Source organism: Magallana gigas, chromosome 3 (genome assembly GCF_963853765.1).
Source record: "Magallana gigas chromosome 3, xbMagGiga1.1, whole genome shotgun sequence".
Lineage (NCBI taxonomy): Eukaryota > Metazoa > Mollusca > Bivalvia > Ostreida > Ostreidae > Magallana > Magallana gigas.
In genome coordinates, this window is record NC_088855.1 from 27,474,682 (window position 1) to 27,502,125 (window position 27,444).

General features: G+C 32.2%; 2 protein-coding genes across 4 annotated transcripts; one reads left to right on the plus strand and one right to left on the minus strand.

The window, feature by feature from the left end:
• The first annotated feature begins 52 nt into the window (after positions 1 to 52).
• LOC105331579 (uncharacterized) lies at positions 53 to 8,763 on the plus strand. 2 transcript variants are annotated; one of them, XM_066079106.1, is made up of 5 exons: positions 53 to 304; positions 3,627 to 3,747; positions 4,196 to 5,148; positions 7,309 to 7,365; positions 7,643 to 8,763. In XM_066079106.1, the coding sequence occupies exons 3-5, from the start codon at positions 4,370 to 4,372 to the stop codon at positions 8,433 to 8,435; spliced, it is 1,629 nt and encodes a 542-aa protein (XP_065935178.1). In that variant the 5' UTR covers positions 53 to 304; positions 3,627 to 3,747; positions 4,196 to 4,369; the 3' UTR covers positions 8,436 to 8,763. The 2 variants fall into 2 exon arrangements, with proteins under 2 accessions (XP_065935178.1, XP_011432142.3); XM_011433840.4 differs by lacking the exon at positions 3,627 to 3,747.
• A 1,243-nt stretch (positions 8,764 to 10,006) lies between these two features.
• Positions 10,007 to 26,820, minus strand: LOC105331581 (uncharacterized). Of its 2 annotated transcripts, none has more exons than XM_066079107.1 (8): positions 17,706 to 17,832; positions 17,473 to 17,532; positions 16,699 to 16,867; positions 14,744 to 14,961; positions 14,271 to 14,393; positions 12,959 to 13,102; positions 11,986 to 12,141; positions 10,007 to 11,558 (listed from the first exon to the last, which is right to left on the minus strand). In XM_066079107.1, the coding sequence occupies exons 2-8, from the start codon at positions 17,528 to 17,530 to the stop codon at positions 11,266 to 11,268; spliced, it is 1,161 nt and encodes a 386-aa protein (XP_065935179.1). In that variant the 5' UTR covers positions 17,531 to 17,532; positions 17,706 to 17,832; the 3' UTR covers positions 10,007 to 11,265. The 2 variants fall into 2 exon arrangements, with proteins under 2 accessions (XP_065935179.1, XP_034337670.2); XM_034481779.2 differs by lacking the exon at positions 17,706 to 17,832 and adding an exon at positions 26,624 to 26,820 and having other exon boundaries at positions 10,008 to 11,558.
• Between the last annotated feature and the right edge of the window lie 624 nt (positions 26,821 to 27,444).

The window sequence follows — 27,444 nt, forward strand, 5'->3', positions numbered from 1 at the left end:
CAGTTTTATATCTAATAATCTTTTATTGAAAGATCGAAGCGAGGAACGGTGACCTTAGGGTCTCAAATGGATAAACTGATCCAAACAGAGGACTTTAAATGTCATTTAATGGCTAATTTTGAACTGCGAACAGCCCGCTGCTAACGTCAAATTTCAAATTATTCGATAAAATGGTTTTGGAAAGTGGATTAGCTACGTTTTGATTAAGCGACCGGGTGAACATTTTAAAAGAAGTATATCCTCAACAACTGATAGTACGAGAATAAACGTCTTACATACAGGATGATATAAAATAAAAACAAAGGTAGGCATCACGTTATATTTAATCATTTAATTAACATTGTGGAACAGGTCATGTTATAACGGATGATCTCTCTCTCTCTCTCTCTCTCTCTCTCTCTCTCTCTCTCTCTATTTAAAGAATTAAGTTATTCGGCATTTTGTAAAAATCAGAAACTAGAGACTGCTTACAATCTAAATCAATGCCTCTTAAATCCCAAAACAAGAGACATTAAACTGATACGCTGCGTATTTCCCAATCTCAAAACAAGTTTATCTTTAGTATCAAGTAGTATTTTAACCGAAAAATAATTTCTTTATATAAAGGTATTTGATTATAGTGTTTAAAACAATTCAAACTACCCTTTCATCTGCTTTGTGGGGTGTTTATTCTAAATACGTTTTTATCCAAAAAAAGTTAGACAAATGTTTACATGGGGAAGTCTGTAAATATTTTTTAAGCAATAGCCCTGTTGACTGTCACCAAACAGTATCTTAATACAAAGAAGCGTCGATTTAAATAAGTTCAATTATCTTCACCCAGAGTTGTTTGCCAACACAGGTACGGGTACTTGAAATTTGCACGTCCTCTCTGGTCTATCTTAGCATTTCCTTTTCGTTTAGGAGCAGGCATTGATATGTATCTTTAGTTGTTCTATTTGTAAAACATAAACTGGAGAGTCCTATTGCTATAGGGAGTGAAGCACCTATATTGAATTTTGATTAACGAGGAATATGTTCTTTCGTTACATAAACATTTACTATGTAACACACCATATTGCAGCAACGGATTATAACATTTGAATTGGTCTGTTGAAAATACAAATAAGAGCTAACACTTCAAGACACCGTACAAATACATTTCAGGAAAATGTTATCTTTAACCGTAAACAGGGACTTTGCTTTAAGGGGATGTGCAGGTATGGTACTCTACAATTTTGTTTAGCTTTAAAAAAGTTTATCATCGAAATCTACTTTGTATGAAAAGATCCTCAATTTTTCTATTCCTGCGAATTTGAGTGTTAAGAAAACTACAATCATATTGCATGAGACGTCGACTTATGGTTCTATTGCAAATGTGCCAGAATATTGAGACAAAGTGTTATATCTTTTAGTCATATCTTATCTTTCCTGTATGCATAGCAGGCAGTCTTATCTACCCAGTATCAAAGGGATCATGATAAAGAATTAATGTCGGGTTGTCTGTGTGTCTGTCTGACTACACGAGATTAGTTTCTAATGGTAATTTGTTTGTGTATATGCAACCTCATTTTAGTAATTATGAATTTTGGAAATGGATATGGATCTGTTTTTGATTGAGTTTGATGTAACTAGGTTGTCGTAATAGTTTGTTCCGTAGTAATTTAAGAGAATATGATGACGTAATATTATTAAGAGGTTTCAAATCGCTTTTTATTTTATTTTCTCGAGCTCGATGGGATGATATGAAGGTGTCTGTCGGTTGAACTACACCGATCTTTCTGTCTTTCTGTATGTCTTACTAGTATATGAAGCCGCGTTTCTCGTTGAAAATAAAGGTATGTCTGCTATTGAAATTCGACATTATTTTCCGTACTACGAGAAAAAACATCGTCTGAAATCCATTTACAGCTTGACATATTACATACTTACAAGACTATTGCCCAACTCATTTAACTTGCTTGTTTTCTTGAGTTTTCATCGATTAATAGAGAACAAAAGTAGAAATTAATAGGACTTTAATCATTTTTGAGCATGCTGAGTGTAAGATAAACGACAACGTTACAATAGGGTGGCCAACGGTTAGTAAGGGTAAGCAAAATGGTTGCAGGTTTTAGTTTCTTACGATAAACCAGATAGAGAATTTATAACCATCTTTAGGGTGAAAAGTCAGAGTTAGAGGCCCGATTCCTATATATGAGGTCAAATATCAGATTTTCTATTGGATTTTAACATCGTCTGAAGTGGTCATTTTTTTTTCAATCTCAAAACAGATATCGTTATCATTGTTATTTTTAATTTGTACCATTCTGTCTAGTACTTCAGTGAATGAGATCAATCAGAATCAAAAAATGCATTCATTAAAAAAATCCTTACAACCCTTTGTCTCGATATAATACTGTGTTTAAAAATGGGAAAATATTTTTGTCGATGGTACTCGGGGCGTAATATTTCAAATGTTGTTAAAATCAATAACCACAGCTGTTGATGGTCCCCGAGTATTTAATCAGTGTAAATCATTAATTGTGTGAGAGCTATGTAAATACTAAAGATATGAAGCGCTGAGTGGAAAATTTAATGGCCATAGATTTATTAGATTTTTTGATGTGAAACTTGAGTTTTATACAAGTGTACATCTATATCACAAAAATTCACCCACGAATGCTCTGCAATAAAACATGAATTTGTTCCCATGACCTTGTATTTTCTTTTTTTGAATATTCCAAACAAGTTTCGATTTTGATTATATTGTTACGTTACACGTAGAATGAATATTCTGCTAATATAGCTTATTTCAGTAATTGCCTTAAAACCTGTATCTCAAATAAGCTTTGGAGATCTTTTCATACATACATCCATCCATCCATCCATCCATCCATCCATACAAACGTATATCAATTTTACAATTAATTGGGCGCTTTTTTAATTTAGACAACTTTTAAATAAATCGAGATCTCCATGGGGGCGCTTATAAGATTCTTGCGCCGCGCATACAAGAATTCCTCTTTTCCCTTTTTTTCATTCCGCAGGTAGGCAAACAAACCACTTAATTAAATGGGTGGATACGCACACTGCACTTATCATCACCAGCCCGATCTAAAGCAAATAATATATGTAACCTCATGGATTCATTAGCCAGGGTTTGAGTTTTCATAATTCCATGTTCTAATGTCAATATTTCAAGAAATAATTCAATATTTACAGTTTAAATGTTATGCAAGTTATGCTCGCACGTTTCATTGCAATGTTGAAACAGTATATTAAATAGAGATTTAAAACTTTCAAACGTTGTTATTTAAATGTATTTATAAGTTTGTTTAGAATACAATAACATTTACACATTTTAGTAACTCCTAGCGATCTCTCTTTCCTTTTTCTTTTCTGTTCTTTCTTTCTTTGATCACTGGCACCGATATACACATTTACAAAAGTCCCCATTCTATCGAAACATAAAAAAGGGGAAAAAACCTGGCAGTATCGGAGGCAATTCGGGCGTAACAGAATGAAAAGTAAAATATTTTGTTTTAGCGATCTCATGCAGAAATATAAACAGAATGCAGGTTGAAAATTCCTGTCATGATTATTAAAGCCACTGCTTTCAGTTAACGCATTACAATTGGTCATTGTAGAAAGGGATTATCTTTCAGTTTAAAAGGCCCGTGTCTATTGTGTACATTCTACACTTTGTTTGGAAGCAATTTTTAAGTTCGTTGTTAATTGGGAACGCGAACAGTGAGTTTACAGGGACAGTCTTTAGTGGGTTATCATGTAAGTATTTGATTTGAAGCTCCTTTCCACTCGATAATCGTGTTTAACATTTGTAAATGTACAAAATTCAAGAAAGAAGTTCATATAGTTGAATTATAGAAATGCAATTATAGTACTAGTACGTTCAAGGATTTTCCAGTGTTTTCGAAATGTGATTTTTCTTTTTTCCAAAAAGAAAACAACAAAAGACAGAAAAATATCATTAAAAGACATTGTTCAAAATAACGATAGTCGGATACTCAAATCGGTAGACGGATGTATTGAGGTGGAAACACTACCTTTTGTTGATCTATATTTATCATTGGCCGGACAATCTTCAAATTCTAATGTGTATATGGTTTCCATTTTATTTCTAAATTTCTAGGTTAACAAAGCTATTCCATAGAAAGGACGTCGGAAACGAATTTTTAAAAGTCCAATTCACTATTCATTTGTCATTGTCTTTCAGGTAATCAGTTTGAGTGGCCCACTTCAATATCCTCGACTGAAATGGCAAACAAAAATCATTAACTTTAACGGAATCGGTTTGGTCTACTTCAGCTGAATAGACAACGAAAATGTGAAATCTAGAAATTTGATTAGTGACCAAAGTGTTTGCAAGAAAGAGTGCATTTTCATCAGAATGCGGAAAAGTAACCATAGACCCTTTACAGCTGGCTCAACAATTTCCAATAGGTACGACCCTCTGCCGCGAATCTGGAGGCCTACTACTTCCACATGTCCTAAAAATAGCCAGGATGAAGAAGAAAAGGAAAATGATGACGAATCGAACATTGAAAGCAGTTCAGACGAGACATACGACAGCGACTCTACGATTTCTGCGACTGAATCAGATTACAGACCTTCACGCCATTGTTCAGCGGAATCATCTTCTGCGAAGACATCTCCTACGATGAAATTGGAGGGGGAATTGATGGACGAAGAATGTGTGCCTCTCGATGAGTTTGTAAAAAGTAAACTCGAAGGACTTTCGTCTCTAAAGGACCAGGGTTGCCATTTTGGGGAGGTTTCAATGGAGCACACAGCCAAAAGAATGGAGATAAAAGAACCAGACTGTTGCCATTGTCTTGCAAACCTCATGCATTATGAATCGGAAGGTTTTGGTCCCTGGAAAACAACTTGTAGACATAGACATAATCGACAACACAAAAAAACCGAACAAAACAGTTCAAACTCATCAAAACTGTGCCAAGCAACGAATCTCTATCAAAAACTTTACGGAAATGCGTCGAAGAGTTTAAGTTACCCTTTCTCTCATTTCGATAACAGTGAGAAGTATATTCAGCAATATAGAGAGTTATGTTCTTCGGTTGGCAAATTCCAGCAAGCATGGGGTCTTTCTACGGGGAATAAAATGACCTTGTCAGATCCATACTTGAAGAAACTGCGTTCAAAAACGTGGTACGTATTAACGAGTCACGTTTTCAGGGTTTCAATGACAAAGTAACTATAATTATTAAAGAAAACCATATCAATAATATTAACAATATTTGAGGCCAAAGAGTAATTGTTAGTTACATATTGACTAAGATTTTTTTAAACGGTTGATAGGTTTTTTTTATTTATTCCGATTTAAATAAGAAGCACTAGCATGCTGAATATGCGAGTGACAAATTTAATGAAGTTTTAAAATTATTCAAACAAAATTCATTCAATATGAAACAAAATTTTATCGAATGGAGTATTCATTACGAACTTCGAAATATGAACATCAATAAAAACTTTTTATTAAAAGGCTATCTTCGACTGATGGATTTATGGTCTGTCAGTCAACCGAAAGTGTTTTCCTTTATGTCTGTGAATGCAGATTGACGGAAGCTTCATGTGAATTAGCATCCATATATTCAATGAAGTATTTTTATCTCTGCAAAAAAGAAGCAACTGCTAAAGCAATATTCTCTGCAAGTAATTGTTTCCGTCACTTTTTGACGATTTTTAATGAAAATTAAAATACCTGTCAATTAAGTACAATTGAAATCATTAAAAGGAGACAAAATACAAGATTTTTTTTATTTGAGAAACTCGCAGGAATGGAAATTCGTAATGGGAAATGTTTACATATTTTCTCTTTATGAAAATGTTCGAGACACCTTGCACAGTTTTCCAACGTTACCATCTAGGTACTTTCATGTCGCTTACAAAGCAAAATCCACGTAGGCTTTTTACTTCTTTTCATAGCAATGAACGAACATCATTTGAACCATGAAGTATTTATGAATACTTAGTATCGAATAATTTATGAAAGTATGCTGCAAAAATATCTTAAGACAAGGTAGAGTATTTTTCATAGACGGAACATGTCAAAATTGTTGCGATGTATTTTTTCCCAAGTTTCATAATAATATGCTGATCCTTTTAAATTCTTTTGAACATAAAAAGAACTCGTATAGGATTCAACTTAGGCAGAAAATCATTATTGACACACGAGAAATTAAATTTCGCTCTCTTGACTGGTTTTAAAAGCAATCAACAGTCCAAACTGATCTTTTTAGAAATTAACGCAGTATTTGCAAGAAAGCCTTTAAAGTCACTTTTCTTATGAAAGCGTTTTGTTTAAATTTAAATTTGATTTTGACACAGATAAGGCGATTATATTTCGTGAGAAGTGTTTTTTGACATTTATTCAGGTTTATGCAAAGTGTCAAAATAAGGTTTTACTTACTAATACCAGTATTACAATTCAGTATGCGCTTTATTTGGCGGCCGCGGTTATATGAATTAAGATGTAACAATTCATTTAAACTTTTAGAAATCTCTTCAAGTTAACCTTTTAACCTAGTTTATTATAAAGTCAGCAAGCATTTTGAACTATTGACTTTACTATTGTCATTACTCACTTCAAATTATGTGAATTATTTGAAGAAGAAAAAACCCATTCGCATTGCTAGTACTTCACCAGTGTGTTGCACCTTCTAATGGTGCAGTTTCCTACACATTATGTATATAAATATGATAGATTTTTGCTTTAAGGTTTAAGGTAACTGTTGTATGCTTTCAGTTGACATATAATCCTTATTTATCGGTGTAAAAGGACTACCTATGAAAATACAAATTTAAAATTACATTTAACAGCAAACATAAATGATGTTTTAACGAAATCCAGCAAAGAAAAATCTCAAATTTTCTTATCAGATTTCTTTAACGAGTTGAATTCCTGAAATATATTATTTTTTGGAAATTATACAACTTTTAAATACCCTATTGGATAATAATTTTTGCCTATGAATCATTATTTTCCCATGAGATATTTATATTTGAAGATAGATTTCTCACTTGTCTGGTGGCATCCATTAAAAATAAGTGTATATACAATCTCTAAACAAAGTTTTATTGCATAAAATTGATAAATTTTTATAAAACTGCTCCTTAGAAGGGTGCAATTTGGCATTTGGTTAATTATCCAGCTGTTTTTATTTTCCTTGATCTTTCAAACTCTTGTGAGAAAAAATATTTCTAAATCTTTGAAGTCTGATATGGTAAAATTATGCGAGTGTTTTCTCGTATGAAACGATTTTCCACGGTTTCTATGCACGATCAAACCCTTCTTGGTTTTTTTTTCAGCTCCATTGCTGAAAGTTTCGATGTCTTCGCAATATTGGCTGTAGAAAGAGACACGAGGTATATAAGTGTGATACAAAGCAAATGCAAATTGTTACTGCTTTAAAAAAGATCCTATAAGAAACGAAAGTAATATTTAAAACAATTTATATATTCAACAATGAAGATAATAATTATTGTTTGTCGGATTATTCAGGTTACTTATTTCTCTCATTAGACCTTTAAAAAAAATCTCGCAATCGAATAACTTTGTAACAATTATTGAATAAGAGATACCAATGCCTTTTTGTGTTAGCAGTGTGGCATTTATTCAAAATCCTTTATTTCATGATTTCAGTGAAAAAGAAACACCTGAAATCAATGGAGATTCACTTCGCTCGATGACAGTCAATGACCGGGGAAAAAATCTTAATTTAGCACCTGTGCGGGACTCGCCTCCTCTAGAGTTATCTTCGCAGCAATATCTAGGAAAACCCACGAGCAAGAACTTTACGCCCTTTAACCAATACTTAAATCTTGTGATTCCAAAAACAACGATAAACGGAAACAACATTCAGCTTCACATTGACAATCCGAAAGACGTTTGGACTCCGAGGTTCGAGACCAACCGGAACCCCGCCAAACATTCTCACAGACGGTCCGAAAGCGTCGACACACATTCTCGACACTCGAAAAAGAAATCGTCAGACGGCAGCTCAACATCAAGGCGGTTTTCCGGTGGAAATAGGGCCAGTGAACTTCGATTACAACGTGCAGCAACACTGAGTGCGGAAGGCACCGGAATCAGGAGAGAGTCGGGATGCATTATCCCGCCGCCTGCAGCCATATCACAGAATACCTCAATTTTGACAAAACGCAATTGCAAAACACAAATTCAAAAAACGAAATGTGTCAGTCAAATTCGTGCCATGTTGTCTGATCTCGATAGCTGTAAAGGAAAGCTAGATCGCACGTGCAGACGATTTGAAAATGCTAAAATAGGTCCTGAGGCAAAGCATGACCGGGTCATTCCAGTCACGAAGACATTTAGAGTCGAAGGACAAACATGTAGAACAGAAGACCAGCTCAGTATAATCCATCGCTTAAGAAAAGAAAAGGAAAGAACGCTGAGGGTTTCAGCAGTTCAATAACATTTATACACGTGTATTACGAAATAATTTATTTGTCAACAATTGCATGTTAACCAATATGATATATACAATGTGCAGTTTCATTTGTTAAATACATTAATAAGATGCATGATCGATAGTTATTAAAAATACAAGTCTTTTTGTTCAGAAAAAATATTTTAACCAGTAAAAAATGCTGGTCCTTCAATATGATTAAACCATCACCACCCTTTTTTCTCATTGTCAGTATCTGACGGGTATCGATAGGGGTCATTCGCCAGGAAAGGACTTTCAGTGGTTTAGAAAATCTATTGGAACTCTTTTAAAGGAGATAGAAAAGTCATGTTTGTTTTCACCTCTCATAAAGCAGATAAAGGGCATGTCTGTGATTGATTGGGGGTATTTATAGATCGTATGCAAATATTGAGGTCATGTGAAGATGACCTCTTGTTGATACATGTACCTGTCAAACCTTAACGGGATTGGGGGGGGGGGGGGGTGATCAGATTGTTCGGCATTGGTGTAGACAAAATGTGTGCCTTTGAGTTATTTAATTTTTTTCTAATGTTTAATTAAGGTATGTAATTATAAATTTTAAAAGAAATGAAAAATACGAGGAATTAGAATTACAATTTGTTTCTTAGATCAAAATTTTATATAATTTCGACAAAACCGCTGTGTTACATGCATACCCAATTTGTCAAACTTTATATACACTTGAAGTTAAGCTCTTTTCGAACGTAGATGTAAGCCATCGTTTCTAGTTATATGACAATTCTAAGAAGCTTATCGGAGCTAGCACATCTAATTCCTATCAAAAGGGGGGAAATCTACAGACAATTGGGTGTTAACTTCTTTAAGATGCGATAACATTTTACTTATCTAAGGAAATACATTAATATTTTGTTTAATATTTCTAATTATGCATAGTTGTAATGGTATGAATGTAGATTTATTCTTGCGTTAATGTACTAAGAAAGACAACCCTGTATTATTTTGAAAGGAGAAAGCGTACAATGCCAGTCGGATCCCCCGCACCTGGGACATTTAAACGAGTTATGTGCATCTTATATATAGGAATCTTGAAGGTGTGCAACAGTACATGTATAAAATAAAAGTGCATTACCTGATCATTAACAAACATACATTTATACTCTATACTTTTCTTCTTATTTTCATTTCTATGATTGTTTTCTTAACTTTACAACGTGATCTCAAACAATCTCTGACTGCGCTAGCCCTATTGTTTATTAAACTTTAATTTGAATGGGTAAGATAATAATGTATTTTTTGTCGTTATCTGAAGTGTTTTAAAGCTTTTACAAAATAATTCTAGATCTATTATCTAAAAATTTTTGAAAATAATGTTTTATCAAAAAGGAAGCAAAAGATGTACCAAAAGATTGAAATTTATCACATTATATAAATGGTCAAGATTTAGGCACAAAACGTCGTGTGGCTTAATATGGTAATCTATACCTCTTTGGTTTATATAATGAAAACACGTTATTGGCATACATATTAAAATGTATAGTATAAACAACGTATACAAGCTAAGAATGCATATTTTATTAACATCCGAACAAGTTCTTTTTTATTGCTTCAAGTGGGGGATATGTAACACCTTGTCAAGTTCTTTTCGGGGTGTTTGATTATATAATTTACACTTTCTACAGTACTTTAAATTCAGTATACGTATGTAAATACATGTATTCCTTGTTAAAAGTGAAATTGTTACATGAATGTTTAAACAGAACAATTCAACAAGTTTTAGCTATCAAAAAAATTGATAATACAAATGTTTGCAAAGTGTATGCATGTGTTAGCATTTCACTGCCCAAAAGAAAAGAAAACAAGAGAAAGGCTGCCCCTGTGACAGCAAACCGGGTTTTTTTGGGGGTGTTCAGTATCTATAATCTATTTGTCAACCCCGAGTTGAGGAACACGACCTATCCAGTTAAATGGGGTACTGGATATGAAATGTCTTTGTGGAAATATGACTAAGTTCAACAGCTAGTATCATTTTCATAAATTAACAGAAATCAAAATCCTAGCAATATGCACTACTTTGATATATGTACAACTGATCTGCAAAACATCAACTTCCTATCTTGAAAAATGTAGAAGGACTTATCCGTAAAAAAGGAGTACCCTTTATGCAATATTTTGCAAAAAAATAACTAAGTTCAACAGCTGGTATTTTTTCATAAATTATTAGAAATCAAAATCCTAGACATATGCACACCTCTGATATATATGTACAATTGATCTGCATAACAATAACTGCACATGATATTAAAAGTTGACGATGTGATAAAATAAATGAACACTCCCCCCTTCCGGATTAGAAATTTGAGGTTTTTTGGATATGCTTGGACCGTAAAATAGGTTAAATTGTCTTATAGTTCCAGTCTTGGGGGAAAAGCATCACAAAAGCCCATACATGTACGATCCCATGAAAATGTGATTTTACAACCATAGGATTGTCTTCGTACAACGTACCGGCTAACTCGGTTATGGCGGTTCCAAAATTTAGGGCGTGATATTATAGATATATACATGCAGATAGCGCTGGACCGGAAATCGACCCAAGATACACGTAGAACAACGTCCATTGGCATAATCTTTACATGCACAAACAATTGTTTATCCTCGTCCAATACACGCATCAAATATTCATTTCAGACATAATGGATTTGTTTACAAAATGTAGGATGCATGTTAACTCCGTTACAGAAATTGCAAGATCCATTCGCTTAATGGACCCGCTATGGGTTCATGCATATATTAAATATGCATGAGCATAAAGCAAATTTCGGTTTCTGTAACGGATTTATACATCATGTTTATATCAACGGGAATAAACGTTTTTCTTGAGAAGCCTGAACATATCAATGACGTTGGGGAAGTCTAGTAATATAAATAATCCGATTTCTATTGCGATAAACACTATTCCTCCGAATCCGATGAACTGTGAACTCCGTCGATCGTCCTCGGCGCACGTTTTGGTCCTGATGTACGCTGAAGTCTCTTTCTTGTCTACTGTTAGCTCTCGCTTTATTCGCGCCAAAACTTCCTCTAATGACAAAGTTGAATTCGTTTCACACGGACAAAAACAGGTTTCAGTAGAGTATTGTGGAGATGCTGAAAGACAAATGAAACTTTTTAAAATGCTAATTGATTACAATTTACGATTTAGTATGAACTATGACATTACAAAAAAATGCAACTTATCATTGAACTATTAGCATAATAAGTATCCAGTACAACAATTTATTGAACAATTCTTTTTCATTTTGCCATATACTGTCCTCCAACATTAGAGCGAGAAGACGAGCATGCATACGCGAATTAAAATTACATAGTTCCGAACAAAGGACTTGCTCCATAAATATGAAAAATGCTTTGGATTCATTATACAAGGAGAGTAGGACTAAGATCAAAAGTCGACAGGTAAAGTCGATCCGACCATCATCGTTCAACACAGTTCTCTCTCTCTCTCTCTCTCTCTCTCTCTCTCTCTCTCTCTCTCTCTCTCTCTCTGTAAATAAAAACTTTCAATTTAAAGTACTTTTTTCCAAGGCCATGGATTGTGTGGTAACATCCGGTAGCGTTGATGTTGAAACCGAGGCTACTTCCGTCTGTGACGTCGAGTATTGTATGAGACAGGAAGATTCGGGGCTAAGGCTATTGGAGTTATCAGAAACCACTGTGCTGTTGACGGTCTCTGTTGTGAAAAAGTTATATTTTTAGTACAATCATGCATCATTGTACAATTACATTTTTGAATTTAAAAAAAGCAGATCCTACCGAAAGTATTATACATGTACAATGTACTTGTAATTTTATTCAAAAAATCATTCAAAATTTACCATATCAGGGACAGACCCAGTTGAAAGGGGGCAAAATTGTAAGATATTGATATGTTATCAAAAAATTCTTTTGATGTTCGATTATTATAATACTTATGTCAACGCTGTACCAAAAAAAAGCATGAATTCCTATAAATTTCATGGTAAAGAGATCTATCATTTTATCGAATTAAACGCTTTTAAAGCATCAATTTATAACTACACATTTTTATACGAAAACTAAATTCTAAACAGTACATAAAACAAAGGCTCGTTAAAAATTTCGTAGCTACATTTTTGACGTTTTTTGTGGGGATTTTTTTTTCGTTTTTCGAGAAAAGTTCTTATATTTATAAAATTCGCATGATTTATTTTAAGCTGATCTTATCGACTGACCAATGCAAAGCCATACAAATCCTTCTCTTACTCTCATGCAAGGATTGTTTTATAGAAGCAATTAATACAATTTAATCCACATTTACACTTTACTACTGGTACAATCAAATTTTGCATTGAACAATTGAGGATGCATGGTTTAGAAAAAAAAGATAGACACTGGTTTCATTTTCGATATTTCTGGAGTAAAATCACATCATAAAATGCAACGGGTTTTTTTTAAATTGTTATAATCATGGGTGTGCGTGAGGAAGTTTTTAAGATACCTCGCATGAATTGTGTGTAACGTATACGTACGAGTAAAACAGGTCTTAATGTACATATCAATTGATGCAAATTGAAAGTTATTTTTGGCGCACGCCTCTGGGTCAACAGTCAAAAACATCCAACAATCTTCTTGTGCATAGTTCAGGTAGAACCCTACCCCCCAGCATTCCTCACCTGTAAATCAAAATAAAATTCATTATAATGCATAACATCATTAAAAGAATAAAAACTGCTCTCAATGGAATGAACAAAGTTAGACCTATTAATCTATCAGTTTGAATATCAAAATATTATATTTACATCTTCCTGTGTCTTTGCCTGTGATAACACTACATGTACGTTTCGATTTTGTACTATATAAACTCATGAAGCCAGCGGGGTTTGCTTATTTATATTTATATTATTTAATCGTACGATGGCTTAAAATTATATAAATATAAGTAATAATGAATCATTCTTTGAATATTATGAGGTGATAATTTCGGTCGGGGCGTGATCAAATCTATCATAAAGCCCTAATATTTTGTTCACGTATAACCCCCCCCCCCTTCCCCCCATTTCAGTCTCAAGGGAGTGTATTATCGTATTCTTGTAAATTATAGTTATTAAGTTTCAAATACTGATTGTGTCTACTACCCAAAGTTGTACTTTCCGAATAAACATAAAAAATTCCCTTTTGAGAAAATTTTGTTCAGAACCAAACATGAACTCAATGTACTGGATAAATTTAATTTCATTTGTAAAAGTAAAGAGTAATTAATTACATTTTGAAAAAAATCAATGTACTTGTAATTGTAATAACAAGAAACTGATAAAATTAATTATCAATGTATTTGAAAGTATATAAGTACATTTCAGAGTAATTGACCCAAACCCTCGTCTATATAAGAGTGTGTATTCTTTAATGTCAATATTGTTATGTTGTCCTTCAATAGATTTTCTTTAAGGAATAAGGAATCATTCTTTGAGTATTATGAGGTGATAATTTCGGTCGGGGCGTGATCAAATCCAGTAAAGCCCGAAGGGTTTTTGATAGATTTGATCACGCCCCGACCGAAATTATCACCTCATAATATTCAAAGAATGACTACTTATTACTTATATTTATATGATTTTAGATCATCGTACAATTAAATATTTAAATATAAATAAGCAAACCCCGCTGGAGCCTCAATTTGGCTTCATTTGAAGTTATGGGTTTTATTGTACAAAATCGATACGTAGTGTTATCACGGGCAAAGCAACTGAAAAATGTAAATATATGAGGATATTGTCAAATTTTGTCTGAGTCAAGAATTATATAATAGATTATATGATTTAACTTTAAGGTATATATGCATACCCCCCGGCTGTATTGGAATGTTACGACAGTTGTTGAGGCAATCGGAAAGTGTGACTTCCGATTTCTGAGGCGATGCTACTCCACATCCGGTTCTCGGGTACATCCTATCAAAGTCACACTGACCTGAGAAATAAATGTTGTCTTAATATTTTTGTAACATGCATGAAAATCATTGCTGTTTCATTACGCAACGGGACATATAAAAATTGTTTCACATTTTGTCAAATCAAATGAAAGTTTTTGATGTCCTTTCTTTTTCTCTCTTTTTTTTTGGAGGAGGGGGGGGGGGGGGGTGGGGTGGGGGTGGAGGGTCGGTTAAGGGTGAACGGTTTGCTTGTTTCTTGTTAATTTTTTTTCCCCGATTTTAAACAAAATTTGAAAGTAGATTATATATTTCAGGATGTTTGGGCAAGAGAATCACAGATTTTAGCAACATTGTATTTTGAAAGAAGTTTTCTACATTTTTTCTATACCCATGTTTTCTTCGCAGACAAAACCAAATTTTTGATCGCATCTTTCCGACTTCCACTGTCCAGTAAAATCAACCGTAAAACATTTGCTGTCGTCTGGAGTCGAACTTGGATCGGGGACAGCGAAGTTTCTGTATATTGGATCTTCACATCCAACCCACTGCGTGTTTGATCCGTCAAGCGGATCAATTTCATGTAAACCAATCCATACATCTCCACTTCTGAAAATAAAAAAATCAAAATAAATTAGAACGTGAGAAAATAGGTTCTTTAGCTTTGAAATTATTTTATTGAATTGTGTATAAAACATTAATATGATTTATACACAAAACCAAATCTGTTTTTCATTCAAAATATTAGATATAAATTTCGCTGATGAATTCATATTTCAATCTGAAGGTATCGACTAATTTAAACACCATTCTAAAAATGGAGACACCGGATGACAACTTTTGCTGAAATTGAACATTCTCTCACTCAGTATGAAATTAACATGCTGAAATATTTACATCAACCGAGTATTTTCTCCTTTATTTCTTTAGAGATCTGATGATGGCGTTCTACTGTCTGACTTAATCTCTATCATCAATTTTAATTAAATTATGTCCACAAATAAATGTCCATGTGTGTTTTAAAATAGGCATTCCTTGGCCCTTATAAACCTGAATTCCAATTTATCATTACTAAAAAGTGTTCTGTGCATTTAGTGACAACGTTCTTTAAAGTAGGCCTAACGTTTCGTTTATAAATTATATACATGTAACTAAGACTTATTTAAAGGAGGCATAATAACCACCAGAAGGCAAGTTCACGAAGCTATCTTAGGACTGTGGTGTGTCCTAAGTACATCTTGGGATACGTCTTAGTCTTCGGTCGAAGCTCTCTCTAACTTTAGGAATCGCCATAACTTTGTCCTAACTTTTGGACATCACTTACCTTGTCCTACATGTAAGACCATCCTAAGGCTGCAAATCACGTTTTGGGGGGATATTGGGACTGTTGTGAAGCCTTTTCTTGAGACCGGTAGAATTAAACAATATTTTCTACTGTTCTAGCCTTTACGACAAATCTAAAATACCAAATCCAGGAGTGGGGGGGGGGGGGGGGGTGGGGGGGGGGGGGTGGGTGGGGGGTGGGGGCATAGTCATCTATTCTATAATGTATGGTCATTTTAACAAAATTATTTGGAGAGAGACCCCAATCTCCAATCCCTCTTCCCCGTTGCTACATGCCTGCCTGGAAGCTGAAAAATTAAGCAATTTTTTTTTCGCAAATACTGTCACTGTTTGGCGAATAAAAATTATTCACCTTTTTTTTATATCTACATTGTACACTTAGTGAGTTACATTCTTTGTTTTGATTACTTTTGGAAATATTTCAAAATGTTCTTGGCTAAAAAGTAAATTTATATCGGTTTATATAAGCCATGCGTGATCATGTTTAATTTTTATCACTTCATTCTGAAACAAATAATCTTTATAAAAATTCGTAATATTGAATAAACTGTATTTATGTATTTTCGAGATAAATTAAAACTAATTTCTTATTTAATATGTTCGTGCATTCTATTTTTTTTTGCAGATTAAAGGGAAATCGGTTGTGTTTGTACGTGTATGGGTCATTACACATAACGTTTAAAAATTCTATGAAAAGCGCGTGTTTATGTACATTGTATTACATGTACTTGAATTAAAAGGTTTTCAAATGTTAATTTACACTCAAAGAATGCACACGTGTTGTTTAAATACTTATATAATTGTAAGCCAATGTCCTGATACATATTTACTTTAAAAGAAAATAGCAGTCATTTGGATTTTCGGGGGGGGGGGGGTTCTTTTAATTTTTAAAAAAGTATATCATACCAGGTGTAAGAAGCCATTGATAAAACGCTTTCATACATATTATTACATCACGTGAGCAGATATAACCTATATATACATGTAATTCGTGGCACTCACAAATGCGTACTCCATTCGTTTGCTAAATATTGCTCCAAGAAGTATTGTTTTGTGGATGTGGTTATCTTCAGCAATGATCCGCCATTTGCCTCGCAGACGGTCTTCGCATCATTCCACGATACGCCATGCAAGTAAAGCGTCAGCTTTTGTTTGGTTGAAGTCGATAATCCTTATATCAATAAAACAAAAAAATAAATAGAAACATTAATGCAAAGTAGACACAAACAATGCTTTTGGGGGTTTGGTAAGTAGAATAGGTTTGTTAATAGGTTTTACATATTTCCGTATCAGGTGATTTATAATTGTCATGAACTAAAACCGTTTGTTGAGATAAATTTATAAATGCAACGATGAAGACATTCCTTCAACCATAACGCCGTCATTGGTACCTTTCCTGAACGACATTTACATGAAAAACTCTATCCAATACATATGATAAAGCGTGATTTGATTCAGAGGCTACTTTATTTCTCGAGACATTTAATTTGGTAGCATTGCCTGTGGACAAACTTGAATGTTCTGACACATCAAAGATCCATTTTTTTTTTCAAACACACAGATAATCGCTTCCAAATATCTTTAAAACTTACATTTATTCTCACTAGATAAACAAAGATTGTGAACTGAAAGTGACTGGAAAGAAATCATGACCAGTTTGAAGCAATGAAGCTTTGCACTGCAAAATGATTTTGAAGTTGCATTTGATATCAAATTTGAAACAATAATTCAGTGTAACGTAAATTCAAAAACGTAAAAAAAAATGCGATCACCAACCTGATTTGAAGACTGCAAGAGCCAAACAGCACATCAACGAAGTATGCGAAGAAAACATTTCTGGAAGTAAAAATATTAGTGTTCAGTTCCAAAAACACATGTCATGTCCAGACGCCATAATCTTATGATGATTAAGCATTAATGGAATGAAGAATCTCAGTTTGAAAAAAAATTATATCAATTTCCTTACATATGACGTGACATTTGCGTCATTAAAATACTCGAGTTCATACTTATTATGAATTCATTTTATCTTTTGCTTTTGTATAAATCTCGTTGTTTTCCATCCTCCGGCAACGTTGAGCAATTCCATTGATTATGATATACTGATTATTTGTGCGACGAGAAAGTGTTTGAATGGTGGTTTACAGAATCTTTTCCAATCACTTATAGATGACTATTTACACTTGTTATTTAACAATGCTCTTCTCGAATCGAAGCTACCATATTCAATATCCATGTTTCCGCTGATTATAAGGAATAATACCCTTAAGACAACAAGTACGTGGAATTATTAACAGACAAAAAAAAAGTGGCGCGTTTGTTTTTAATCCCATCATCTTCACCACAGAAACAAAAGGAAACTCTCTGAATAATATATGATCACGCGTCTACCAGTGATGATCTCTACCTTTCATATTTATTCTGTTTTTAAATTGACAAGCTCCCAATGTTTTCATGTTACATCATTTTCATTTGATAAACAAACAATGTGGGGTTTTTTTTTCAACCATACCAGCGCTTGCTATCAACAAGTTTTTTTTATACATACGGTAAAATAAAATTCTTTAAAAAAAAAATTATCTTATTTATCAAAGTGATACAACGTATACATGCCGTGATCGTTAATTACGGGGGCTCAATGGTCGTGGCGATTTTTAAACCGTATTGATCTCCTTCGGAAGAAGAGCTCTGTTTAAAAATACAGAAAATACACAGATTTAAAAGGCTAATTTTACAGATTTTTCATTTTTATTATTAAATAATACATGTAGTTTATAGCCAAACCTATCATATCTTAAAATTCTAGATAAATCTGATGGTTAATATGTTGACGGATTAAGATGTTTCCATTCCGACGCACTGGTTTCGTTGACATGGGCATATACTAGACGTATTCACGAGGGTCAATTTTCGTGAATAATTTATGAGTAGATTCTCAACGATAGCATATATTCATAAAAAGATCATTATTCAGGCATCAACAGCACGTAAATTAAAAATTGTTTATTCAGCAAGAAAATTTGATAATTGAATGTAAAAAACAAAACAAAAAACATGATAATCTAATAGAGCTCTTCAAAATATAATTCGATATAAATATATTGTACATAAGTTGGTATGTTTTATATCAATAAATCATACAAATTATTGGATTTCAATTGTCACTGTATTATCAACACCGGGTTAAAATACTTAGGTATGATATATAAATATCGCAAGGAAAGTGACAGAATCTCATTAAACTATTATATAATTTATTACTCCTGATACGTCATAGCTCATAGCATTAACTCAAAAAATAAATCCATGTCTATTTTTGTATCAAACTTTTTATAGACTTGTTTAAAATAACTCTGTACATGGCGTCAAGTAATGGGGACAGACCAAATATGTTTGTTCAGCGATTATTTGCGATCTTCTTTTGTATTTTAACTATAAATACAGTGTATAATATAGTGTATCTATTTAACTAATGATTTTGTTCCCCTTGATATTAAATCTCTCAATTGTTGTACATTTAATCGGTCAGCGCAATTATTTAAACGCCACCGGATACCCAGGAATTGATTCGATATTTAAGATGATAAATATTCGATCAATTTAAACTCTTTCAAACTCTTTTCAAATTTACTCTTAATGTATGTATCTCTATCGTAAGCACCAGCAAATGTTTTTTTTAAAAATCCATAGGTTAAGAATTGGTCTTCCATTACATGCACGATTTTACTTTGATATCGAAAACTTTAAGTCTATTATGTTCAGAAGTAGGTGTACTGTTGACAGTGGAAATTTGCGATGGGCAAAACTTTGTGGACTGGATTCAAGACTAGCTATCCGAAAGTTTTACCCGAGTAGAGCAGTTTTCTTTTATAATTAAACATAGCATGACGGAGTTTAAATTATCATACCAGTTGACATTTTTTCTCCACACGAATAACTTGCAGTTTCTTGAGAATCTGTTTTTCCTTTAATTTCTATTTTAATATACGTGTCAAAACAGGTAATTTCAGGGGAGGGGGTGTAAAATGTACTTTATGTGCTATCAAACATTCATAATTTATAATCGTTCTTTCTTCTCGCATGCACTTTATCTGCTGAATTTTATTAATCATGCAAATTAAGCCTTGTTTAGGTTTAAACGACGGAAGCTAAAGGAAGTCATTTCAAAAAAGGAAAATGAAATAATTGCATTTAATTACAATCATTGCATGCACAGAGCTGCGTTTAAACCAAAATAACGTTTAGCGTTAAATGTGAAATGTTGTGTTGTATAATTTTGTATTGATTTCAAATTTTCTTTGGTGATCAAATCAAAGTGAATGTATAGGTCTTTAAAATGTGACAAAGATTGTTTATCAATAATTTCAGGCAATGCTTAAAATGAGAATAAATCACTTGTCAGAAACTGTTGTAGTTACTTCTTTTCAGATTTAAAACATCAATATGGATGTTTCAGACCAAATCTTTGTCTGAGACCGAGAAAAAAAGAAGAAAACTACTTACAGGATTTCAATGATGCCAATCTATTATCCCTTTATATTTACATTTTCCAGTGTCTTTGCCTGTGATAACACTACGTATAGATTTTGTACTATATAACCCATAATTACAAATGACACCAAATTGAGGCGCCAGCGGGGTTTGCTAATTTATATTTAGATATTTAATCGTACGATGGCTTAAAATTATATAAATATAAGTAATAAGGAATCGTTCTTTCAATATTATGAGGTGTGATAATTTCGCTCGGGGCGTGATCAAATCTATCATAAAGCCCTTCGGGCTTTATTGGATTTGATCACGCCCCGACCAAAATTATCACCTCATAATACTCAAAGAATGATTCCTTATTCCTAATTTCTTGCCGCAGGTCTTTAGCTCCCGGCCCGAAATAAAATTGGATGGAGGACTTGGGAGCTACAGTTCCATACCACAGGACTCTGAATTTCTATCAATAAGCCGTTAAATGTATGGGAATAGAGAGTTACATTGTACATACCCTATCTATATATAAATACACTATTTATATTTATGTGTATTTATATAAAGATATGGTATGTATCTCTCTCTTCCCATACATCAGAGGTCTTCGTGGTTCCATACGTGTTTTTAAAAAACTTGCAATTTACGGCGCACCAAAAATGCGCTAGTTTTGGACTGATTAGCCTTATTTCCACAAAAATTCTGTGGAAGTCGAAGAAAACTAGTACCATTATATTATTCAAGCATTTAACTACTGGTATCGTCACTCTACTTGCTCAGACTTTCTCTTAAGTAAACCGACCTCGGAAAATGAAGTATGTTAAATTCACTTGCAGATCGAGAGTCGCCATTAACTGCACTTCATTTTGCTGGGCTGGTGATGGCGTTAAAAAGAATATCCAGAGGCAAGTGACGATATTTGTAGTAAAATGTCTGAGAAATTGTTTGAAATCAAATTGAGTTCGGAAATAGGATCGGGAGCTACAGGCAGGCAGCTACTCTTTTTCAATTAATCAGAAAATTCGTTGGAAAAACCCGGTATAAACAGATATACCTCTTTCTTCAAATAAAGCAGATCTAACTTGTCGGAAATATAATTCAAATTGAGTATTGGCATACAAATGAAGATTTTGTCTCTTTTTCTTTTAAGGTATTAAGTTTCTTGGAATTCTTTAGATAACAGGAATGTCTTCTTTATTTTGTAGCATATACAACATTATACAAAATTAAAGTGATTGGTATGGGTATGCATCGATAGGCCATTTCAGACAGCTCTTTGTAGTTGTCTTTACTGACCAAACGATGCACCTAAATGTGGACTTCTTCAAAAAGATATGCATTTTACCTTATGGCAACACCATGGGAGTCCAGCAGACATGTTCACGAAACTTTCCTAAGATATGAACTAAGTGTGTTCCTAAGATACGACTAAGGGAAAAAGTTAGGAACATCCTAAGATCAACTTAGGACCTGTCTTAAGATGAAGTTCGATGGCAACTTAGGAGCATGTAAAGTTAGGGTATCTTAACCTGCTAAAATCATTTTTATTTTTCACATCAATTCATACAGATAAAATTTGAGATACTTACACAGGGATAAATCATTAAAATTTTAGCCGAAGAAAACTTAAACGTTTCGATAACACGATAGTACGGAAGCGTATTATTGCCACATATACACTTCACATTTTTTTTATTTTCTACACTTTAAAGTGTAAATTTTACACTTTAATCTGTAAATTTCACTTTAATCTGTAAATTTTACACTTTAATCTGTAAATTTCACACTCTAATGTGTAAAATTCACACTTTAAACTTTAAATTTTACACTTTAATCTGTAAATTTCACACTTTAAAGTATAAAATTCACACTTTAATCTGTAAAATTAACACTTTAATCTGTAAATTTTACACTTTAATCTGTAAATTTTACACTTTAATCTGTAAAATTCACACATCAATCTGTAAAATTCACACTTTAAAGTGTAAAATTTACACTTTAATCTGTAAAATTCACACTTTAATCTGTAAAATTCACACATTAATCTGTAAAATTCACACTTTAAAGTGTAAAATTCACACTTTAATCTGTAAATTTTACACTTTAATCTGTAAAATTCACACATTAATCTGTAAAATTCACACTGTAAAGTGTGAAATTCACACTTTAAAGTGTAAAATTCACACTTTAAAGTGTAAAATTCATACTTTAATCTGTAAAATTCACACTTTAATCTGTAAATTTTACACTTTAATCTGTAAAATTCACACATTAATCTGTAAATTTTACACTTTAATCTGTGAAATTCACACTTTAAAGTGTAAAATTCACACTTTAAAGTGTAAAATTTACACTTTAATCTGTTAAATTCACACTTTAATCTGTAAAATTCACACTTTAATCTGTAAAATTCACACATTAATCTCTAAAATTCACACTTTAAAGTTTTAAATTCACACTTTAATCTGTAAATTTTACACTTTAATCTGTAAAATTCACACTTTAAAGTGTAAAATTCACACTTAAATCTGTAAAATTCACACTTTAATCTTTAAATTTTACACTTTAATCTCTAAAATTCACACTTTAATCTGTAAATTTTACACTTTAATCTGTAATATTCACACTTTAAAGTGTAAAATTCACACATTTTAATCTGTAAAATTCACACTTTAATCTGTAAAATTCCCACTTTAATATGTAAATTTTACACTTTAATCTGTAAATTTCACACTTTAAAGTGAATAATTCACACTTTAATCTGTAAATTTCACACTTTAATCTGTAAATTTCACACTTTAATCTGTAAATTTTACACATGTGTCTGTAAAAATCACACATTAATCGGTAAAATACTATGTCAACACCACATGGCTGTTTTAATTAAATGTCCGACATTTCTTTGATCTTGCTTTAATAATAAACATTGCAATCGAGAAATGAGTTCTCATTAACAGTATTCAATTTTTCAAAAACTGAAACAGTTATAATTAAATTCTCTTAGACAAAATGTATCAGTGTCTCATGGCCAAAAAATGTTCAACGGTAAGGGCTTTTTATAATGCAAGCCATTTCCCTCGTCTCTTTCAATCAGATTAAAATTTTCACAAAAACTGAAAAAAGTGATAATTTAATGGACTTAAAACTAGTGATCACCTCTAATTTATCTGACGGCCAGCCGGCCACCACATAATTACATGGTGGCCGCAACATAAAATGTAGAATTATCTGTAACAATGTTTTGGGGTTTTGACTTTTTGTTCACTTTTATGCAAATACACAGTCTTCAAGCCTGCTAAATGTAAACAAGACTTTTACTAGTTTAAAGCATCAATTTTATTCATTTGTATACAGTACAATTTTATTTAATCAAGTTTCTGTAGTACGTACACAACTCAAAGTACTGAACGTACTTATGCTAAATCGAGGTATAGACAGAATGATACATAATGTATATTCTTTGAATGATCAGTAATTCAACGCAATTTGTTATTTTTATTGTAAAATCATCATAAAAAAGTGTGAAAAAAAAGCCGAGGCATAAAACCACTTATATATATTTGAAAAATCCACGGTTTTTTTTTAAATATCACTATGTAATGATGTCACTGTATTTAAGACAAAGTTTGAAATATTTACTAATTAAAATATTTCAGTCCATAATGCTTAATGCATAATGCATAATCAAACCATCGGAAATGATAAATATTCTCCAATGAATGTGTATATACGAGTCAATTTTACAGGATAGTGTGTAAATTTAACACTTTTAAGGAAGGTTTCGACTTGTCAGACGTAAATTTGATTAATTGTGCATTAAATCAAGATAAAAGGAAATTAAAATGGTATATTTTTCTTTCTTTTTTACTCTCATACAACTTGGCATAGAAAAAGTAAATAATGTTTAGAATCTAACAAGGACTATATTTTTGGCGTAATAATGGCGTAGGAAAATATCACATGTTTCCCAATTCAGAATTGCTGCAGATTAATGAGTCTGTTTTAGCATTTTAAAAACAATAACATTAATGTTGGATTTTTTTTTACTAATGTGAACTAATGATATGATACTTGGGTTTCAGAATATGTTTTCAAAATATGATTTGCCTATCAGATTACATTTTTATAAGCTTTTTAAAGCGCCCATTCTATACATTGATTTTTGTGAAAAGATCACTAAAATCAGTTTTTCTCTCTTATTAAATGGTCAATATATTAGCTTTTCTGTCAATTTATATCTTTATATAAAGATTTCATAATACATAAAAATCAGAAATATTTTATTATTGGAAGCATAAAAAAATAATCAAAATTCCTTCAAAATTTAAGAAAATCAGAGGAAATGCGGGCTAAGCAATATCAGTTTTAGTATAAATATTTATTCCAATTTAGTAGTATAAGCTGATAGACATTCTGATGTTCTATCATTTCATAGAAGAATAGAATCTTCAAATCTTAAATAAATGTCTACAGAACTACAAAGAGCTACACTTATTTTTATCATCCTTTACATTGAGGAAAAAGGTAGTGACCTTGACCTGACCTTTATGCAAAAACAAAAAGGTCAAATTTGATTAAATTGATAGAATCATTTGGTAATATGATCCGTTTGACTGTGTCAAAATTTCATGAATGTCTTATTATAAGAAGTATGTTTGATAACGAGAAGACTCCTTCCTTAAGTGTAAAATTTACAGATTAAAGTGTATATTTTACACTTTAAAGTATGAATTTTACAGATTAAAGTGTACAATTTACAGATTAAAGTGTAAAATTTACAGATTAAAGTGTGAATTTTACACATTAAAGTGTAAATTTTACACTTTAAAGTGAAAAATTTACAGCTTAAAGTGTAAAATTTACAGATTAAAGTGTGAATTTTACACTTTAAAGTGTGAATTTTACACATTAAAGTGTAAAATTTACAGATTAAAGTGTAAAATTTACAGATTAAAGTGTGAATTTTACAGATTAAAGTGTAAAATTTACAGATTAAAGTGTGAATTTTACACTTTAAAGTGTGAATTTTACAGATTAAAGTGTAAAATTTACAGATTAAAGTGTGAATTTTACACTTTAAAGTGTGAATTTTACACTTTAAAGTGTAGAAAATAAAAAAAATGTGAAGTGTATATGTGGCACTAATACGCTTCCGTACGATAGGCCTAAAACCAGTAATTTTCATTTGTATACATTTTCAAAAACATACATTTACTTGATATTTATATATTTCAGTTAGCATGAAACAATTTAGTTAAATAAAAAAAAAAACCACAAGAAATCCAAATAACCGCTATTTTGTGTTAAGAAAACATACCACTACAGCTTTTGGCTTTCAAGCAAATAAATAATAAAACAACATGCATTTTTTTTGTGTATAAATTATAATTTGATACTCTTGTCATTCTAGCAATACATAAGCACGCGTTTTTCATCGAATTTACGTTACCTGTACAAGCACAACCATTTTCCCTTCGATCTGTAATCGAGAAATTGACTTAAGAATAATACGTATCCTATGACGTACTAGTACTTAGGACGCACCATAGTCCTAAGATACATGTAGCTTCGTGAACATGCCTGCAGATGTTGAGTCAAATTCACAAAAAGACTTAAGATTAAATTAATATTTTTTTTTATTGATCGACGTATCAAAGGAAAAATTGACCGGAAAACTTCATCAATACGCGTAGCAAAACTATAGGAACACCAAAGCACAAGTAATCGAGTCCAGATGAACATAATTAAAGAAAATTAAACAAAATAGATATGTGTGAATATGTTCTGTAGGTATCGATAGATCAGTGGATCATAAACTACATGAAGATACCAATGTGGTAATCGCAAAACGACACTATGTAATCTGTATACATGTATAAATAAAATACATTGTAACACCACTATGCAAGAGTTACATGTAGCAATATACTTAATTAGTAGGACTCCTTCTTAATTCCTTTATCACCTTAATTAGTCCATGAAGAATCTTCAAAAAACAGTAAACCAGTGCACAATGTGGAACTCTCTGAAACTGTATCTTTAAACAGATAACACCATTAAATACAAGTTAAGTCCAAAAGCTGTATCATTATATCGATGCACAACTAATTAATTAGTCCATATGTGGTGCCATCACAGAATAATGCAATTTATCAGCGATGCATCTCTAAGCTATTAAAATCAACCTTTAAATAAAAAAAGAGGACCCCCCCCCCCCCCCCCCGAATCTGCAACACTTACAAACTCTGCATTTACATTTTACGAACAGTAAGAATATAAAACGTTCAAAATAATTGAAATTGGAAACATATGATCACTTTTTTTAATTTCTTGACTTGTTGAAACAATTTAATAACATCATTTCCAGACACATCTTTAATAGTGAATTATTTAGCAAAAGACAGTGATGAAAAATAGAAATCATACAACTCTGAATAAGACTTACCAGAAGTTTTCACACTGATACCTCAATGCCCGGGATTCACTCAGTCGTTTGCTTAACAAGTATTCTAACGTTAAAACTCAACAATCCGGCTCAAGTCCCATGTCATCAATACTGCAGAACCAATCGCTTTACTCCATATCGATAGCAAACAGGCTGGTGTAAATGCATGCAGTACAATATTGGTAGATGAGGAAAAACCATTTCATCTCATAGTTGGAGTACCAATGGCTGGAGCTTTTACTTTTTGTGTATTTAGTCAATAATGGATTAAAAGTTATATCCAGCAGAGAAAAATCGATAGACTTTTATACTAAACTTGTATTTTAATTCAAAAAAAAAATTAATTCAGGTTATATATAAATTTTTGCAATTCCAACTGAAACATCAAAATATATCAGCTTTGATAAATTACATTTTCACGGAAAGAATTGGGTGTAAAGTCCTTCCTGCTATAATTTAATTTACTTTAACAAGTAAAATATACAATATGGCTATTTATGTTGTAAATAAGTGCAGAAAAAAATATGTAACCCGCTAACGCGGGTGATGTATTTTTTTTTCTGCAATGTCGCTACCTTCATACCCCGCATGAATCACCAAAGAAAGCATCTGGTTGTTTAAAGGGACTTAGACATAATTTGAGCTTAGAATTTGAAACCTTATTTCACTATATTTAATGTTTAGAATGGTTAATATATGGGTATTTCTAATTCTTTGTCAAAATTTGAAAATCAAATATTATGAGACATAAGCATGATGCTTTGTTTTGTAAACAAAGCTCGGGCTTTGTTATTGTTTATATATGTGTTTTATTGGTTTTA

Bases quoted from the DNA above. Each gene is read 5' to 3' on its own strand.
- LOC105331581 (XM_066079107.1), bottom strand. From the start codon at position 17,530: ATGTTTTCTTCGCATACTTCGTTGATGTGCTGTTTGGCTCTTGCAGTC. The intron at 16,868-17,472 runs GTTGGTGATCGC...TATTGATATAAG, and splicing joins TCTTGCAGTCTTCAAATCAG to GATTATCGACTTCAACCAAA. The intron at 14,394-14,743 runs GTATAGAAAAAA...TTTATTTCTCAG, and splicing joins TGTCTGCGAAGAAAACATGG to GTCAGTGTGACTTTGATAGG.
- LOC105331579 (XM_066079106.1), top strand. From the start codon at position 4,370: ATGCGGAAAAGTAACCATAGACCCTTTACAGCTGGCTCAACAATTTCC. The intron at 5,149-7,308 runs GTACGTATTAAC...TTTTTTTTTCAG, and splicing joins AAACTGCGTTCAAAAACGTG to CTCCATTGCTGAAAGTTTCG. The intron at 7,366-7,642 runs GTATATAAGTGT...TCATGATTTCAG, and splicing joins GCTGTAGAAAGAGACACGAG to TGAAAAAGAAACACCTGAAA.